The following is a 19,325-nucleotide window of genomic DNA, read 5'->3' as shown; positions in this document are numbered from 1 at the left end:
GACGAAAAATCAAACAATTTGATGAGAATTGACATTTATATATCAATTTAATTGAAAAATAAATAAATAAATTTAATATTGTCGGGCGAGTGATAACGTGATATTTGAACGCGGAACAAGAAGATGAACAACTAACTAAAAATTAAGTAGAACGAGACGATCTCTGAAATTCTGAAAGCAGAGAACAACTTGTTTTGACGGGCGGCAGCAGAGAGTGTGTTATCAGTAAGCCGCCGAGAAATTTATGGGGCATCGTTAATGGCTGACGTAGGTAGGTAGGTAACTAAATAATCACTGAAAAAAGTGAAAAAAAAACAGTGAAATTTTTTTCGGTGAAAAGTGAAAACGAGTGAGAAAACGAAATCATATCATCTGATCACCTCTCTTTATCATATATCTCTTCCGCCTATTTTTTTTCTCTCTGATAAATTATTTTAACAAGTGATTTTTTGGAAAAGTGATAAAAATAGCATCACCGGAAAGGAATCAAATTTCGCCAGGCCTATTTCCGAAAAAAATTATTATTTTGAATCAGTGGATGGCAATTGGAGCTCGGCGCGAATTTTCATTTTCGGCAAATTGCCGATTTTCTGGGAATTTTTAGAGGGATTCTTTATAATTGCAGTTCGGCAAATTTTTTGTCGACGAATTCGGAAAATCGGCAAATTGCCGGTTTGCCGGAAAGCTTCAATTCCGGCAATTTACCGATTTGCCGGACATTTTTTATTTTCGACAAATTGCCGATTTTCTGGGAATTTTTAGAGGGATTCTTTATAATTGCAGTTCGGCAAATTTTTTGTCGACGAATTCGGAAAATCGGCAAATTGCCGGTTTGCCGGAAAGCTTCAATTCCGGCAATTTACCGATTTGCCGGACATTTTTTATTTTCGACAAATTGCCGATTTTCTGGGAATTTTTAGAGGGATTCTTTATAATTGCAGTTCGGCAAATTTTTTGTCGACGAATTCGGAAAATCGGCAAATTGCCGGTTTGCCGGAAATCTTCAATTCCGGCAATTTACCGATTTGCCGGACATTTTTTATTTTCGACAAATTGCCGATTTTCCGTTTGCCGGATATCAATTTGCCGGAAATTTTAAGACGGATTTTTTTACAGACGGAAACATTAAAAACTGTGCTTTTTCGAAATTTATTTCCCGTTTTATTTAGATATTTTCATAGAATTTGCATACTTTTCAAAATAGATGTATGAACATTTATAAGTTGGGTACAATTTTGCCGATTAAAATTGAATTTCTGAAATTTCCAGAAAAAATGTGCAAAACCACAGTCTGGTAAATTCGGCTAAATTGCCGGTTTGCAGATTTGCCGGAAATGTTCAGTTCCGGCAATTTGCCGATTTGCCGGAAAATTCATTTGCCGATCACCTCCTGCTATTAATTTCTTAACGACACTCTTGGAAATTGCCCAATAAATTAAAAAAAGGTAAAGGTAATAAATTTTTAAGGCGGTTCAAATTTCAAGAAAACGGCTCAATTAAGCTAAACACTCAAATTTAACTGTGTCGTAGTTGCTAAAATTAAATTTTTAATATATATATATATATATACAGGTTTTTTTCAATCAAAATACTACCAAACGACTGAAAAAAACATGAAAATCTACAAAAAATGGAGGGAAAACTACCAAAATATTCAATAAAACGTGAAAATTATATAAAAATAATCTCAGGCAGGTGTGATAAGTGACAATTGATATTTTAGCTATATTTTAGCTAAATTTCAAAAATCTGAAAATCCCTATCTGAAAATCTGAAAAAAGCCCCAAATTTCCCCGCCGCTCAAAACCAGCTGAACATATAATTTTTTTTCTCTCAAAAAGTGAAATAAATCCATACCTTGTGCAGTTGTAGAGAATAGCCAACTCTCCCATAACGGTCCCGGCGCGCATTTTTCCAAGAAGAGCTCCCTCACGTGAAACTTGCAATTCTCCTTCTGCAAAAATTGTTGGGGAAATTAGTGGGTTTTTTTTTTGAATTTCAGAGCAATTTATTAGGTTGAAAATGAAATTTCCGATATATTTTACATCTCAGCTGGACTTGGCTGGATATAGTAACATTTTTTGCACAGAATTTTTTTTTTACATTTTTGATTGAAAATGTTTCGTTTTTTTATCGCTTAAAACTGATTTTTTTTCATAAATTTTCAGCAAAAATGACAATACAGATTTTCACGACGATTTCATTGATTTTAATCGATTTAGAGTAGTTTTTAGGCCAAAAATGCCATTTTCATTTCAGAACCTAGATTCGCCTCTTTTAATTGTCACTTTTCAATGAATTTGATATTTTTAGGGGTTTTAAAATAGGAAACTAGTAATTTTTCGAGTTTCGAGCAGTTTTCATACGAAAAAAAACCAGTTTAAAAGCCTGCAATCCCATCATTTTTCAAATTTCTATGCATTTTCAACGTTTAAAAAAAATTACATTTTATAGCTCGAAATGTCAATTTCGACGTCAAATTCAGTAAATTTGTCATTTTTCATGAACTTTTCTTTTTCTTTTTTACCAAAAATCAATTTTCCACCAAAAAACTGATTTCTCCTTCTGCAAAAATTGGGGAAATCAGTGTGATTTTTTTTTAATTAGGTTTTTAGTATGTTAATTCAGTAACGGGGGCTTTTTCTAAAAGTGTTTTAATCAACAACAAAAAAAAACAACGATGATTACTTTTAAAATGTTTTAATAAATATTCTTTTTAAAAACTTTACAAGCTAAACTAGCTACTTTTGTATTTAATATGCAACTTTTCGTTCAATATTATCGAAATCCTAACACATTATTAATAATAATTACTAGGTTTCTGAAAAAAAAAATAACAGAAAGTATCACAAAATCTTTTGCAACATTTTTTGTTTGGAATCATTCAAAAATGCCGAGAAATCGAGAAAATGATACTAGAAATTTTTGCTGATTTTAGACAATTTTCAATCAATTTTCCACGGCGGCAAAAATTAATTTCCGATTCAATTTTCTGCGATTTTCTCATTTTCCACACACTCATAAACATCCAAAATCTGACCGGCAACGACGAAAAGTCGATCTCCAGGTTCTCCTTCTTGTATAACCCATTGTCCGGCGCGTGCTCTCATCTCGTACATACAGTTGACGAGCTCAATTATTTGCTCCTTTGCCAATTGCTTCAGGAAATCGTTCTTCTGCACGGCGTCACGTATCATTTGTTTGGCTCTGAAAGAAAATAGACGACGATTTTGATGGAAAATTTTATGATTTTTAACATTTTTCCTTTGAAAAAAATTTATGAACATTTAAAAATCATGTTTTCTGATTTTTTTTCGGTTTTTCAAAATTTGCACTTTTCAGAAAATTTAAATTGAATTCTCGAAAACTTTAGTAAAATTTTTTAAACTACTTTTTTTTGAAAAAAAAAAGAAAATCTAGAAATTTGCCAAAAAAAAGTGTTGTTTAGATTTTTTTTCAACTTTCAGTATTTTTCTTGAACTTTGAATAAAATACGTTTTTTGGTTAAAACTTTAAAAAAATTTCATTTTCTAAAAATTGATTTTTTTGTTCGCAAATTGGGCATAGAAAATTGAAATGTTTTTTTATTTGAAAAAACTAGAAATTTTTTAGAACAATTCAGTTTTCCGATTTAAAAAAAAATTTATTCTAGAAAAACCAGTTTTTTTTTCCAAAATAAATTATATTTCTCTGAAAATTTTGGTAAAAACCTGTATAAAAATTTTTTTTTGATATTTTTCGCAAAATTTACTTTGAAAAATTTTTAACTGGTTTTTTTCCTGAAAATCTAGATATTTGCCGAAAAAATACTTTAAAAAATCCAAAATTGATTTTTTTTAAAGGAAAATGGGCATAGAAAATTAAAAGGTTTTTTTTTTGAAAAAAACTAGAAATTTTTTCGAACAATCCAGTTTTCCGATTTTTTTTTCATTTTTTTGAAATATTTATTCTTGAAAAAAACTGTTTTTTTCCGAAATAAATGACATTTCTTTGAAAATTTCGGTAATTTTTTAAAAATATTTTTCGCAACATTTAGTTGAACATTTTTTAAACTGATTTATAAATAAAAAAAAAGGAATTTGTCCGTTTTTTAGATTATTTTTTTTAATTTTAGTATTTCTTTATTTTTCTAGACATTTGAGGAAATTACTTTTTTTTTTGGTTAAAACTGAAAAAATAGGGAATTTGTAATTTTTTGGAGTTTTTTTTTCGCAATTTGAACGTAGAAAATTGAAATGATTTTTTTTTGAAAAAAATAAAAATTTTTCAGAAAAATTCAGTTTTTAGATTTTTTTTCGAAAACTTTTTTGGAAAAAAAAGGTTTTGAAACCCTTTTTTCCAAAAGTAAATGTCATTTCTCTGAAATATATTTTTTTTGTTGTTTTTTTCTCGAAATATCCCCACTTACCCGACAGTCTTATTATAGTGTTGAAGTGTGGCTGGCTTATTCTCAAAATTCGTCGGCTCTGCTGAAACGGCAATCTTTTTGGCTCGTTGAACTCCGTCGGCCGGTAGCACGGCCTTTTGCTGTAGATCATTGCCAAGTTGATCGGTACGTGGAGATGGTGATGGTGGTTGTCCGCCGGGGCTGGCAGCTGATTGAGCTTTTTGTTCCAGTACGGAACGCAATTTGTCGCATTCTCTCTGAAAACGCAGAAATTTTGTTGCAAATTTGGAATGAACACTGCACAACTTTTTCCTCACGAGGGACGAGGAAAAGTGGTTTCTAGGCCATGGCCGAGGGGCCGACAAGTTTCAGCGGCCATTTATCTTGCTTTATTTTCCGCCTGTTTTCTTTCGTTTTTCACAGCTTTTTCCCGTTTTTTCTTATTAAAACTGATAAATAAATACTTTTTGCAGATGCTAAAACAATTTCCAAGTAAAAAAATTATGTATTCAGTGGGCAAGCAGCGGTGAAAGTGGTCAATGTAAAATGATGGATTACGGGAATACAAAACCTGAACTTTTTCTTAAACATGATACATATGCTGCTTAAATGCTGAGACTACCTGATTTTCATAACGAGACTGCTGAAAAAGTTTTGAGGTTTTCAAAATTCAACTTTTTTGGTGAAAAAGTCGAGATTTTCGCACAAAAAGTTGAATTTTGAAAACCTCAAAACTTTTTCAGCGGTCTCGTTATAAAAATCAGGTAATTTCAGCATCTAAGCATCACATGTATCATGTTTCAAAAAAAGTTTAGGTTTTGTATTCTCGTAATCCATCATTTTACATTGACCACTTTTACTGCTGCTTGCCCACTGAATACATAATTTTTTCACTTGGAAATTGTTTTAGCATCTGCAAAAAATATTTATTTATCAGTTTTAATAAGAAAAAACGAAAAAAATCGATGAAAAACGAAAGAAAACAGGCGGAAAACAAAGCAAGATAAATGGCCGCTGAAACTTGTCGGCCCCTCGGCCATGGCCTAGAAACCACTTTTCCTCGTCCCTCGTGAGGAAAAAGTTGCAGTGATGAAAAACGTAAATTTTCATAGTTTGTGAGTTTTTTTTGTGCAAAAAAATTCTGTTCAGAAGGATTTTTCAAATAAAAAAATGCTGTTAAAATTTGATTTTTTTTGAACTGTAATAAGATTTGACAGAATGTTCCTTTTTTCTGAAAATTTTTTTAAAAAGAGTTTTTTTTGTTAATTTTCTGAAAATCAACATTTTTTTGAAAAGTTTTTTAAATTAAAATTTTCAACAGTATCCCTTTGTCTAATTTTTTTTCGGCAAAATTTAAAAAAAATTCAGAAAATTGGAAATTTTTGGAAAAAAATTTCAATTTTTTTAAAATTTATTTTACAGAATTTTTCATAATTTTGATAATAACTTTCAGAATGCCAATTCAGATCCATTTTTTGAAAAAAAACATTATTTTTCAAAAAAAAAATCAATTGTTCTTGAATTTTTTTAAGCAATAAATTTTAAACATTTATTTTTGATAATTTCTCTTATTTTTTTATTTTTTTTATTTTCAAAAAAATTCTAACATTTTGTTTCGAAACGAAAAAAATTTTCGATTTTTTCAAAAATTCACGAAAATTAAAAAATTATTTTGTTTTTATTGATTTTTTAAATTTCAGAAAAATCGCCTATTCACTCAGAAAATTCAGAAAACGACAATTTCCGACCAATCAGCATCTCCCACCACGCCCACTTTGAACCAATCAATTCCTGATTGGTTAGAAAATGGGCGTGGTTAAGCGCGCTGATTGGTCCGATGTTTTCAACATTATTTTTCCATTTTCTGGTATTTCAAGGTTTTGGCCTATAGAAATTTTTCAATTTCCAGCCTATTTCAGAGCTCTAAATTGCTCACCTGAAGCGTGGTAACCTCTCCCTCCAACTCGGAAATCCTCTTAATATGTCCTTCAACAATTGTCTGTTGCTGTCTGAGTTGTGCATCCTTCCGAGATATCGCCTCTTCGAGCTGTGGAATCAGCTTCTGAAGCTCGTGAGCCTCGAACGTTCGTGTGCCGACTTGTACCTGAAAATTACGAGGTTTCAGTTTTTTTTTTTTCGATTGAAATTTGGCTTCTTTTTTTGTAAATTCCATCTTATGCTTGATTCAAATTTTACGATATTTAGCTCAAATAGTAATTTTTTGTACAAATATTCAAAAAATCAATATAATCAATCTCTTTTTTCGCTGAAAATTGCTCCAAAATTTCTAAAAATGGGCAGTTGTTCGATTTTTCCTTCAACACTTCTGCGAAAAAAAAAAACAGTTACTTAGATAGTGAAAAAATGCTTTAAATCTATTCATATGGTGCTAACAGGGCCAAATATCGCGACAAATGCAACTTTTAAAAAAATGTCGGAACTTTTTTAATCTCGAGTCAAAAAAGTGGCAATTATTGGGTTATTGCCACTTTTTGAAAAAAAAAATATCAAAAAAATTCCAAAATTTTTTCAACAAGTTGTATTGCGATATTTGACGATTTTAGCACCACTCCATCCATAGGTGGGCGGCAAACTATTTTTTACGGCAAATCGGTAAACCGGCAAGTTTTCGTAAATGAAAATTTCCGGCAAATCGGTAAACCGGCAAGTTTTCTTAAATGAAAATTTCCGGCAAATCGGGAAAATTTCCCGAAAATGAAAATTTCCGGCAAATCGGTAAACCGGCAAGTTGCCGGAATTGAAAATTTCCGGCAAATCGAGAAAATTTGCCGAAAATGAAAATTTCCGGCAAATCGAGAAAATTTGCCGAAAATGAAAATTTCCGGCAAATCGGCAAACCGCCAAGTTGCCGTAAATGAAAATTTCCGGCAAATCGGTAAACCGGCAAGTTGCTGAAAATGTCAATTTCCGGCAAATCGGTAAACCGGCAAGTTTTCGTGAATGAAAATTTCCGGCTAATCGGGAAAATTTCCGGCAAATCGGGAAAATCTGCCGAATTTCTCGACAAAAAATTTGTCGGACTCCATCTCTAAATGAGATCTGTTCTGTGTGATCGCTACAAAAAACGGCACTTTCAAAAAGTGTGTCCTATAACCTTCTATCCAATTAAAAACACCTTTTATTTGGATATCACTGGTGATTTTTGTTCCCATTTCTTTCTTCTTCTCAATTCACGAAATTTCAATGAAAGGAAAGAAGACCCCCGTCGCGCCACCGTATCAACAACCAACACTTTTTGGTCTGTGATCGGTCGTTGAGAACGAAAAACTATGTGTCTTTTTCTTCTTTTTCTCATTTCGGCGGCAAATTTCGACCTTTCCCTGTCTCTGTGACGCTTATCAATACACAATAAAGTGGGGTGTCTGCGTCTCAAAGTCACAAAAAGTCACTTTTCGAACTGTAGCGGTCATGTTTTGGATCGTAGAACATAGTCGTGAAAATAGAGACGAGATAATAAGTATTGTGTAGTGGTGATATTGGAAACGAAGGCCATTGATTGAACAATCTTTCGATAGAGATATGATCGGAAATAAAAGTCGATATTCTCGTTCGGAGAAATTATAAGAGAATTTTTAGCTCTAGGAGCGCACAAAACTACTACGAGTAATCATGGTGCATCGAAGGCTTCTTGTTGGAAAAATTCAATTTTTCGCGGCCATCACTAGGTGCATCGATTGCGTTTTACCGGAAAACTCGGAATTCGGAATTTTCGGAAAATTTCCCAAAACGCCCAAAACCACATTTTTAGCCCCAAAAGTTGAAGTTTTTGGCGCTGTGAAGCCAATATTTCACCGTTCCTGGAGATCATACTTACTGCAATCTCCAGTGTGAACAATCTTTCGATAGAGAAGTGATCGGAAAAGGCTTCTTGTTGGAAAATTTCTAGTTTTCGAGGCCATAACTAAGCTCTGAGCGAGAAACGACGCTTTCCGATTCGGTCGAAGCTTTGAGTATTTCTCTAGAAATCTCCCAAAAACATGATGCATCGATTGCGTTTTGTCGGAAATTTCAGAAAGTCCAAGTTCGCCAGGTGGTTTTTTTTCAGGAAAAAACTGCCCAAAACCACAATTTCAGCTCCAAAAGTCAAGTTTTTGTCGCTGTGAAGCCAATTTCTAGTGTAAAGCCACGTGTCAATATATAATTGAGTTTAAAGAAGAACGACCCAACCACTTCCTTCCACCGGATTTTTCCCGAATTTTCTCCCATCGAAAAGAGAAAAAAAACTGGTTGTTTTTCAACCAGTTCTCCCTAATTGAATTGAGAGCCAACACACAAAGAACAAAGCCACTGAAAACTCACCAAAAACGCGCCACCATCGTTCGAGGAGAACGAGTCCATATGGTGGCGACTGGATCCATACATTTGGTGAGAAAAATCACCGCTCTCTCTCTGCGGCTGGAATATATATATGATAGTTTATATCGTAACGGAAAACCAACACACACAAGAAAAATGACCGAGAATGTAAGTCTGTCGTGTAGCGGACAGGACAAGAGGCTCCGCCCTTCTTCTCTCCTTTCTCCGCAGTTTCACACTTAATTGATGGTGAAGACGCTGCTGCTGCTGCTGTGACACTGGGAGGGAAAAAAGGGAAAAAATGAAGAAAGTGCGCCAAAGATAGGCTTCACGACGAGAAGAGGAAGAAGAGCAAAATTCCTTGGCAAGCCCAACAGCAAAAAAGAAAGCAAAGAAGAGAAAAGGGGCCCGTGGCGGGTGACAAGTCGCGAGTGACTCGGAGACGCAGAGAACCCGAGAAAGATTCAATGGTCCTTCTCGTGGCACAACGCCGTCTTTGTGTCTCTGCGTGTCTTCTTGTGCATCCTTTCAGCAAAGAGAGGCTCCGACGTGGCACATTTCGATGGAAAGATTGAGGAGACGCAGGCGGAGAGCAAAGTTACGGTTCTTGGCGCCGCGACTGTTAGAGAGAGAGAGAGAGCGAGAGAGAGACACGAAATCACGTGCTTTTTCTTCTTCTGCCGGGTGTGTTGGTCGGTCAAAACTGCACTGATGATGGTGATGATTTGCGGCGGCCGCCGCCGCAATCGTTGAGAGATTGGAGGAGCGAAAACATTGTGTTTTGTTTTTTTTTGGCAATATGTTGCAAAGATTTTTGCAAACCTTCACTAAATGGAGGCTTTGCAACGCCAGACCGAAAACCGAAAATTTCTCGATTTTTGAAATTTTGGCAATGCACCATGTTAAAGCTCCGGAAATTGATAATCCAAATTTTTACGGAAATGAATTTCAACGTCTGTGCACAAGCTTAGGTTTTCACTCGTCAACATTTGCTCAAAATGCTCCAAATGTATTGTTTTCATTCCAGACGACGACACATCGTGCACGGGAATTCAAATTTTTCGGCGAAAAACTTCCGAAAATGCTCCAAATTCTTGATTCGGGAAAGCTTCGGGAAAAACCACAAAAATTCGGATATTTTAAGCAAAATTCTTCAAATTCTTTCCAGGAAACTAACTTTAACCTTTGCAAAAGTTGTACCTTGTGGGTCCGGAAATCACTCAAAATCTCAGAATTTGCACCCGTCGAAGCGGAAAACTTGTGCTATGATCCTAGCTTCTCATCTATATTGACCAAACTGATTTGCTCTATTTGAACAGGTTAATCGCTTCCAAGTTGCAATTAGCTCCGTCCGTGTCAGCGTTGAGTTCGGCAGGTGAATTTCACGATTTCTTCAAACTAAATTCACATCCAGCCAGGCGCGCCTACACTAGGAGTGTTCAGAAAATCAGACACACACACAAAAGGGAAAATTGATTCAAATCGTCCATTAAAATTGATTCAAATCGTCCGCATTTTTTTGCAGCACAACCCTATTCTCCGGGGGGAATGGAGAAGTGAGCTTCTCCAAGGGCCTCTCAAATATGTAAATATATTACATTCACACATGTCCTCTAATTAGGCTAAAAGTGAGGTGTATTGCGGCAACGCAATCCGCAAACAACAAAGAATCGTGAAATGAAGTTTTTCCACGGGCTTTACGGAAATTTACAATCGGATAATGAAAAAAGTATCACAGAAAAGCATTTTTCCACAAAGCTCATACGAGCAGCCATGTGGAGTCCGCAATCACAAAATTGTCAAAATTTCATTGCCGGCGGATTCAAAATTTCTGGAAATTTCGAACCTATAGGCTCCATTCTCGGGGTATTGATATTTCAAATGAATTTGCTGGAAGTTGAACATTGGAAACTTTACGAAATTCCACATATTCAAATAAAATATGCCATGAGGGTTTTTGTAATGAATAAAGAATAAAAAAGTTTCGTGGAAAATCTAATGGATTTTTCTACAGACCGCTGGAAACGAAAGTGCAATTTGAATAGGATTTTCAGAGATTTTTCATGCATAGAGATTTTCAGGATACAGAATTTATTACTACCATGTTTTTTCTACGCGGATTTTATCTGAAATACGAATGCCTCCGAAAAATGGCAGTTCAAAATTTCGAAAAAAAAATTTCTAAATTGCTAAATGCTGAAAAAAATGGTAAATTGTAAAATTTGCCTGAAATCTCTAGGCAATCTATCCCATGCTCACATTTCCCATGCACACATTTCCCATGCTGACATTTTCTCCCGTGCATACAAAATATTCCCATGCTTACGCCCAGTAGTTCGAGTACTCCCATGCCTACAACTCATTTTTTCCCTTTTTTCCGTTCCCATGCTGACATTCTCATACATACATTTTTTCCGGTGCATACAAAATTCCCATGCTTACATCCAGTAGTCGAAGTACTCCTTGCATACACCTCATTTTTTCCATTTTTTTTCGTTCCTATGCTGACATTCCCATACATACATTTGTTCCCATACTTACAAAAATGTATTCCCATGCCGACATGGAACAGTTTTGTGCTCCAGAAGAGCACAAAGTCAATTTTTTTGCTCATTTTCATTGTAATAGGCTTACTTGACAGCTTTCAGTTACAACTGATCGCTTTTTTTTTCAAAATGCATTAGCTCTCGATTATGAACAAGGAATCGAAGAAAAATGGGGATGACTGCCTATAGAGTAAAATTTTTTTTTTTGAAAAATTTTTTTCTCTCTATTTTGTAGGATATAATTAATTCGGTGAATTCCACAACTTCAAATGTTCATATTGCTGTTTCCGTGCAGTTATGAGTTTCGCAGTGTCTTAGGAACATTCCATTTTTTGTTGCATTTTGTAGGAAATCGGAGCTATCTTATAATTTCTACAAATTAGAAAATTCATTTCGCATTATTTCATGTAACTTGAACCTATTGCTTCAAAAATAGCACAGAACGAATGTTGATTCTGTTTCTTTCATTAAAAAATGTGCTACTGTGCATTTTTTCCCACTTCTACGACTTTAAAGGCGCGCGAATTTTCGCGCAATAATCTCGCCACGCGCATCCCATTGATTTGTTGAGCGCTGGCGAGACCAATGACGGGACCATTTTGTATAAATGCGCGCGCCTTTAAAGTCGTAGAAGTGGGAAAAAATGCACAGTAGCACATTTTTTAATGAAAGAAACAGAATCAACATTCGTTCTGTGCTATTTTTGAAGCAATAGGTTCAAGTTACATGAAATAATGCGAAATGGATTTTCTAATTTGTAGAAATTATAAGATAGCTCCGAATTCCTACAAAATGCAACAAAAAATGGAATGTTCCTAAGGCACTGCTAAACTCATAACTGCACGGAAACAGCAATATGAACATTTGAAGTTGTGGAATTCACCGAATTAATTATATCCTACAAAATAGAGAGAAAAAAAATTTTTTTTGAGCAAAAAAAAATTTTACTCTATAGGCAGTCATCCCCATTTTTCTTCGATTCCTTGTTCATAATCGAGAACTAATGCATTTTGAAAAAAAAAGCGATCAGTTGTAACTGAAAGCTGTCAAGTAAGCCTAATACAATGAAAATGAGCAAAAAAATTGACTTTGTGCTCTTCTGGAGCACAAAAATGCTCCATGTCGGCATGGGAATACATTTTTGTAAGTATGGGAACAAATGTATGTGTGGGAATGTCGGCATGGGAACGTTCGACTACTGGATGTAAGCATGGGAATTTTGTATGCACGGGAGAAAATGCATGTATGGGAATGTCAGCATGGGAACGGAAAAAAAGGTTTTTTTTTGGGAACGGAAAAAAAGGTTTAAACGGAAAAAAAAATTAATTGTAGGCATGGGAGTACTCGAACTACTGGGCGTAAGCATGGGAATTTTGTATGCACGGGAGAAAGTGTCAGCATGGGAAATGTGTGCATGGGAAATGTGAGCATGGGATAGATTGCCAAATCTCTAGTTTCGTGAAATTTTAAGTGTTTTTCAATTTTTGATTTTGATGCTTTTTTAATAGTTAGGACTGAAAAAAACCGATATTTTTTAGTCAGTCAAAGCGACAAAAAATAAAAGAAAAATAAAGGAAAAACTCACCTCAACAACGCGCAAGGCTTTAAGCGGATTGAATTTCCAGCACATTTTGCTGCCACCGCGCACCTTCTTCTGCTGACTTTTCTCGTATTTTTAGAGCCGAAAAATTCAAATAATTAGCAATATAATAATCGATGAGGACACAGCGGCGTCAAAAATTAGATCTATATATCAATAATGAAAATGATATCAAATTTGGCCAGTCGCGGTGGTGGGGTAACTGAGATGCAAACAGAGAGAGAGAGAAGGAGAAAGGGAGAAAGGTGAAGGCTACTTGTTGCGGAAGAAGAAGAAAACGTCGAAGAGGTCAAAAGACTACAGAATGATAATTCAAGATCACAGTTCAGAGGTCCCACGAAAACAGGATCTACGGGAAAGGGATCTGCCATCGTGTGCCAGATCACCTTTTCGCAGATTTTTTTTTCGTGAAGCCTCACAGTTCTGCAAAACTGGTCCCCCCCAGAAATATCAGAATCTCCAAAATAATCACAGTTTTTGGAAATTTTCTACTGACCTTTCTGGCTACAATTTGTAAAATTCTTTTAGAAAAAAGGAAAAAGATCAAAATTCTTGGTATGATGACGTCTGCATTATATAAGTCTCACAGCTAATCTGGAATAAGTTTAACTAGACTGGAAAACCAAAAAGAATCTCGACGATGAATCCTATTTCTGGGCAAGGAAATTGCGAACTTAAATCAATTGGAATAACGGAAAATTTTAATTTTTGCAGCTGTTTCAAGCACTTTTGACTCATAAAAGGTATCCTACAGGTGCAACTGTGATTTGATTTCGATTTTTTAACCAACTCTTCAAATAACTACATCAATTTCGAATTTCCGTGCAAAATGGGAAATGCCTAGTACGCTCATAAATTTACATTCGATATCAGCTCAGGAGCTCTGTTTCTATGAAAAAGTTGTAAAATTTCCTTAAAATTTCTAAATAAAAACCATTTTAAACAGGAGAAAATGCCAAGAAAAACTTGTAAAATGCTAAACTAGCATTAAAAAATATCATTTTAACTTTAAAAAATCTATTTCTCAGGCGTTTTTCAAAATGTCAGAAAATGACGAAAAAACCGACAAGAACTGTCAAAAAAACTGAGGAAAATCGGAAAATTGTTGTGCGAATGTAGCTATTTTTTCGGTCAGTAGCGAAAAAGACACTCGTAGTCAAAAAGCAATGTAGTCAAAAATCCAGTAGTCAAAAAGTGTTTCCCTGATACCACGTGGGTCTTCCAAAAACTCTTGATCTATCAGGGAACAAAATTCAAAAATCAGGAACAGCGGCGGGAAAAGTGGAGAACGGAGCATAATAAATAATAATAACAAAGCGAAATGAGATTTGTGTGTGTGTGTGTGTGTGTCACAACACTTTTCTCTTTATTTTCTTCATTTTCTTCAGCTACTGCCTCACACAAATGGAGTGAGTGACACACACAACTTAAACTGAAAATAACAAGCTCCTCGGCCGCCGCCGGTGCTCCTGAATCTCAATTTTCAACAACCGCCGCCGCCCCGAATCGGATATGGATGGAAAAAAGGAGAATTAAGAAAAACAAGGAACGGAATCACACCAACGGATTTTATGACCACAAAGCTCTTTTTTTTACCTCCAGAAAGAGCGCGGGAAACAAATTTCCGAGTGGTGTGACATCACGACTTTTATATATTTCGTCCAATTTTCGAGAAAATTGTCAAAATTTAGATTTTCTATGAAATCCACGATGCGAAATTCGAGTTTCGACTAATTTTCGATCAAAAAATTTGAAATTTTGACAAGAAAATTTTGAGAACTCCCACGTGGAACTGAGAAACAATTACTTTCAGATCGAAATTCGCAGAAAATCGAATTTTTAGGAAAAGACGGGAAATTTAGTTTTCCAGTTTTTCGAGAGAAAGATTCTCAGAAATCCTTTATTCTGAATTTTCGAATTTCAGCTTCTCTCTCGAAAACAATTTTCGAAAATTCAATGTTAAACGGAAATTGACTTTTGCCACACGAGAAAATCTTTGATTCTGACAATATTTTTTCATGGAAACTTCGAAATTTCTGGATTACTGTAGAACTACAGTAATTAACCAGAAAATGTCAATAGTAAAAGTGACGTGACGGTGAAAAAGAAACAAAATAAAAATCTAACGATTTCTAAGTGATCTTTAAAGGCGCACAAGAGGCGTAACAAGATAAGAATCTCGGCAAATTCGAAGACAGAAAAAATCGACGAAGAAAAGGTGTTCAGAAACCAATTCCCACACTATTCTGTCATGAATGAACATACAAAAAACGAGGCAGCTTTGTTAGGCTGAAAATGGAAATTACTTTCCTTTTTCTCTGTGAAAAATTGGGCCGACAAAAACAGCTCCTGTTCCTTGACTTTTTTCTTGTCTCGAGACCGCCCGTGTGTTCTAATTCCATTTTCCTTTTCTTTTCTACCTGATTCAGAGTCAATGAGGCAGGAAAACGAAAGGATATTTTTGCTTTTTTTTCGCAGAAATTCTCGGGCCCCACGGACAAATTCAAAAGCTTTTTGAAAATTTTCAGAAATTTTTAAATTTCCACATTTTCATTTTTTTTAAGGCAGAAATTCTGGGATGCCACGTACATTTTCGTAGAAATCTAGATTTTTCGTCTCGAAAAATGGTAAAAAACTGATAACATTCAGAAAACGAGCCCCAGTGAGAAAATTCGCTTTTTTTCTCATTAGAGCGCGTTTGCGGAGCAAAAAATATTTCTAGTGGAAATTTATTTGAAAAATTGCAGAAAAAGGGCTTCAAGGACAGGAAAATAAGTAAACAAAAAGTGCATAAAATTAAGTGTCCGCACACAAAAAAAATTCAAATGTCCCGCCGATCGCATATTGCAAACGCGCCCCAGTGAGAAAATTGAATACTTTTCTCATTAGGGCGCGTTTGATGCATGTGATCGTGGGAAATTCTCATTTTTCAACAAGTTTTCAGATTTTTCTTGGAAAATTGCAGAAAAAATGTGCTTCCTGTGTGTGTGTGTCTCCCCAGGGCGGGAATTCAATTTTCTTAGAAAATAGGTAATCAAGTCTTTCACTCAATTTCGTTGGGCGACAGAGATCAAAAACAACAAAAAAAAGTTGTATTTTTTCAAAAATTGTGTTTCTCTCTGTGTGTTGTTGACACACAGCCGGGGCAGGCAGGCAGGTGATTAAAAAAAAGTAAATTGGCAAAATGGGAGGGCGCACATATTTTTAATGCAAAACGTCCAAAAATAGTGATGACGACGAGGGGTGGTGGGGCCTTGAAATAAAAAAAAATGAAGTAAAACTTTTTTTTTTGGGCATAAAAAAATGAAACTGGCTTGTAAAAAATGAGAAAAACGGCCCGACGACGGGAGGAAAATCCTATTAGCGTCGGTCGTCCCTATCGGCATGGGCTCACCCGTTTTTTGTGCAATGCACAATTGCACAAGAGCACGTACACTTGTGCATAAGGAAGAGTTCACCAGGAAGAAAATACCATTGAGAAAATTGATAAGAAGAACTATCGAATTTTTTTCTGATCAATTGTTCAATTTTCAGAAATTTTGTGTGCCAAAATTTCGAAAAATTGAATTTTTGCGAATTTCGACTCTGAAAAATCGTAAATCGATCAATTTTCCAGGTGAGACGTGGTCTGGGAAGCTGGAATTTTTTGACACCACGAGCACGTGAAAAACCGAGGAACAAATCGGTATGGTCCAGACTTTCCCATAACGGTTTGACCTACAAAAATGCGGGATTTTTTGGCCTAAAAAATGTGACGTCCGCATGTTCTTAGCCATGCAAAATAAGTTGAAAAGTCTGCGTCCAATTTCCCGCGCATTCTGGTAGATCAACGTAGATCAAACCGACATGGGACACACCTGGCACCACGTGATGGTCGAGTTTTCACTGTTCGGAAATCTTTGAGCTATGGGAAAAAGTAACAATTTATAGGAAGATTGGGTCAAATCTCATCCTTTTTCTGCCAAAATATCGGAAAAATTGAATTTCTGCGATCTTTAACAGGAAAAAAATGGCAATTTAGATGTATTTTCTATTCAGAAAGCTCAAATTTTTCTAGACTTTTCACCGGGAAGCAGGTGTAAACCGAAAAGCAAAAGAAATTGTTCGGTTATTCTATAAACTCCGTGAAGTGGCCGAGATTTTTCGGCTCGTGGCCGCCGCCTTTTTCTGCCAAAATTTCGAATTTTTGCGAATTTTGGCATTTTTAGTAATGGCCGAGTTTTCACTGTTTCGAAAGCTTTGAGCTGTGGGGAACAACATGACGTCAGTTCGGCCGATAGGGATTGATAAGAGAATTACTTTTTTTTTTTCATAAAAAAATATATCAATTTTCAGATCAATCGATCAATTTGCAGTTATTTTTTTGTCGGAAAATAGAAAAATCTACGTGGATTTAGTAGCAAACACGCTCCAATGAGAAAAAATGCCTAACTTTCTCAGTGGGGCGCGTATGCGGTGAAGGCGAAATTCGAATTTTCAGATGAGAATCGATTTTCTTCCGTGATTCTGGGCGAAATTTCGAGGAAAAATCCATTATTAGACTATTGAAATTGTCAATTTTAAAAACTGAAAAGCCATCGGAAATCCAAGCTTTCGCCTAAAAATTTCAGATTTTCGGTAATCCTGATGTCTTGCTCAAATGTCGATGATTTTTCTAATTTTAGAGCTGAACTTCTGAAATTTCTACCGTAATCTGGGATTTAGCCCCCACTAGGTCGCATTTTAAGGCGAAAAAATGCCAATCAAATTCCAATTCTCCAAGTTTTCGGTCCGCCAAAAACTCACATAAATCCTGGGTGGCTGCTGCTTCATCATCTTTTCATACTCAGACACTTCCACACATTTCAGCACGGAATATAGGACTAGAAATACGGAAAACTCTTCACCACCAGGTCTGCTATCACCAGGCTCAATTTGTTGTGATAAGAGGAATTTCGTCAAGTCGACATGAACATGATCATTACGCGACCCCCATGGAGCCATCAAACAACAGTTGGTGTCGTATTGCAGGCGTCCTGTGGAGAGAGCCGAGCAGCAGAATTGGCGGAGAGCTCCGGAGCGGGAAATTGGAAAAATATGTGTTGAAAAACTCGGAACAACCAGCAGAATAGTCGGAAGAGTCTAGGCAATAATTCGGAAGAATTTTCCATTTGGAGCACCAAAAACCCCGGAAAAACCGCAGAAAATCCAGAAAATCGACAATCGGCTCCTCCGTAAATCCACACAAAGTGACAATGATCTCTGGTCACGAAAATCTAGAAGTTCAGACAAAATCTAGCAAAAATCCGAGGATTTCAACCGGAAATGTGTAAAAAATGTCAAAGTTGATACCATTTCTGTGCACAAAAAACCTGAAAATTTTGAAAATCTGGCTGAAATTGGTGAAAATCACCAAAAGTTTCGCCCGTAAGTCGACATAGGCATCAGTAAATCTACACAGATTTTTGAAATTTTCAATTTAGAAAACTGCATTTATGGTATAAACTCAAATCAAATGTTGAGTTCGCCAAATTGAAAAAAAACTCTCGTAAATCGACACAGGCCCCCGTAAATATACACGGAGCTGCGGAAAACACCAAATAATCCTGGAAAGATTTTGCAAAATTGAAGGATTTCATTCCAAAACTAGTCGAATTTCAGTAAAATTTCGGAAAATGTTATCCCGTAAATCGACACTGAACCCCTGTAAATCGACATTAAAGCCTCGTAAATCGACATTACAGCCCTCGTAAATCGACACTGAACTCCCGTAAATCGACATTACAGTCTCGTAAATCGACACCGAACCCCCGTAAATCGACATTACAGCCCTCGTAAATCGACACTGAACTCCCGTAAATCGACATTACAGTCTCGTAAATCGACACTGAACCCCCGTAAATCGACATTACAGTCTCGTAAATCGACACTGAACCCCCGTAAATCGACATTACAGTCTCGTAAATCGACACTGAACCCCCGTAAATCCACATTACAGTCTTGTAAATCGACACTGAACCCCCGTAAATCGACATTACAGTCTCGTAAATCGACACTGAACCCCCGTAAATCCACATAGGTCTTTACAAAGTCCTGAGCACATTATGACCGAATAACTCGGGATTTTTAGGCCAAATTTATCAAAATTATATCATTTTTGCCCATTTTCCCGCATATTTTCCCCCAAAATCCCCGTAAATCTACACAAAGGTAAATTTTAATCATTTTTCAGCGATTTTTCCTGCAAAAAAACCTCCCACAAAACTCTAACCTGATTCCCATTCGGCTGATCAGACGGCTTACGAAGTTTGGAGAAGAATCCACGGATTCCACCTCCACCACCACCTGGAGCACCACCACCGGCTCCACCACTGGCTCCTCCGCCACCACCACCACCGCCGCTCGACGGACGGCTCCCAGAGCTCATTTCCAGTTGATTTTCCGCTGGTCGCTTTATTGTTTTATCGATTAATTTTCGGATTGTGAGTGGATGTGG

At 35.9% G+C, this 19,325-nt stretch overlaps 1 protein-coding gene across 5 annotated transcripts in view; it reads right to left on the bottom strand.

The window, feature by feature from the left end:
* The window catches only part of egl-4, a gene marked incomplete at both ends in the record, with an annotated part of 32,526 nt that extends 13,270 nt beyond the window's left edge, over positions 1 to 19,256 (bottom strand). For 2 of the 5 annotated variants that reach the window (NM_067740.6, NM_001307521.5), the window contains 5 exons: positions 1,858 to 1,954; positions 3,041 to 3,207; positions 4,409 to 4,644; positions 6,324 to 6,491; positions 19,101 to 19,256. In NM_067740.6, coding sequence (NP_500141.1) covers positions 1,858 to 1,954; positions 3,041 to 3,207; positions 4,409 to 4,644; positions 6,324 to 6,491; positions 19,101 to 19,256 — 824 coding nt within the window. Of the gene's footprint in view, positions 1 to 1,857; positions 1,955 to 3,040; positions 3,208 to 4,408; positions 4,645 to 6,323; positions 6,492 to 8,707; positions 8,771 to 12,835; positions 13,098 to 17,635; positions 17,663 to 19,100 lie in introns of those variants that run through there. The other 3 variants (NM_067741.5, NM_001028052.5, NM_171279.6) reach the window with 3 other exon arrangements.
* Positions 19,257 to 19,325: the final 69 nt, after the last annotated feature.

Source organism: Caenorhabditis elegans, chromosome IV, assembly GCF_000002985.6.
Source record: "Caenorhabditis elegans chromosome IV".
NCBI classification, from domain to species: Eukaryota; Metazoa; Nematoda; class Chromadorea; order Rhabditida; family Rhabditidae; genus Caenorhabditis; species Caenorhabditis elegans.
Note: the sequence above shows the minus strand (reverse complement) of the source record. Positions and strands in the feature narration are given on the sequence as shown.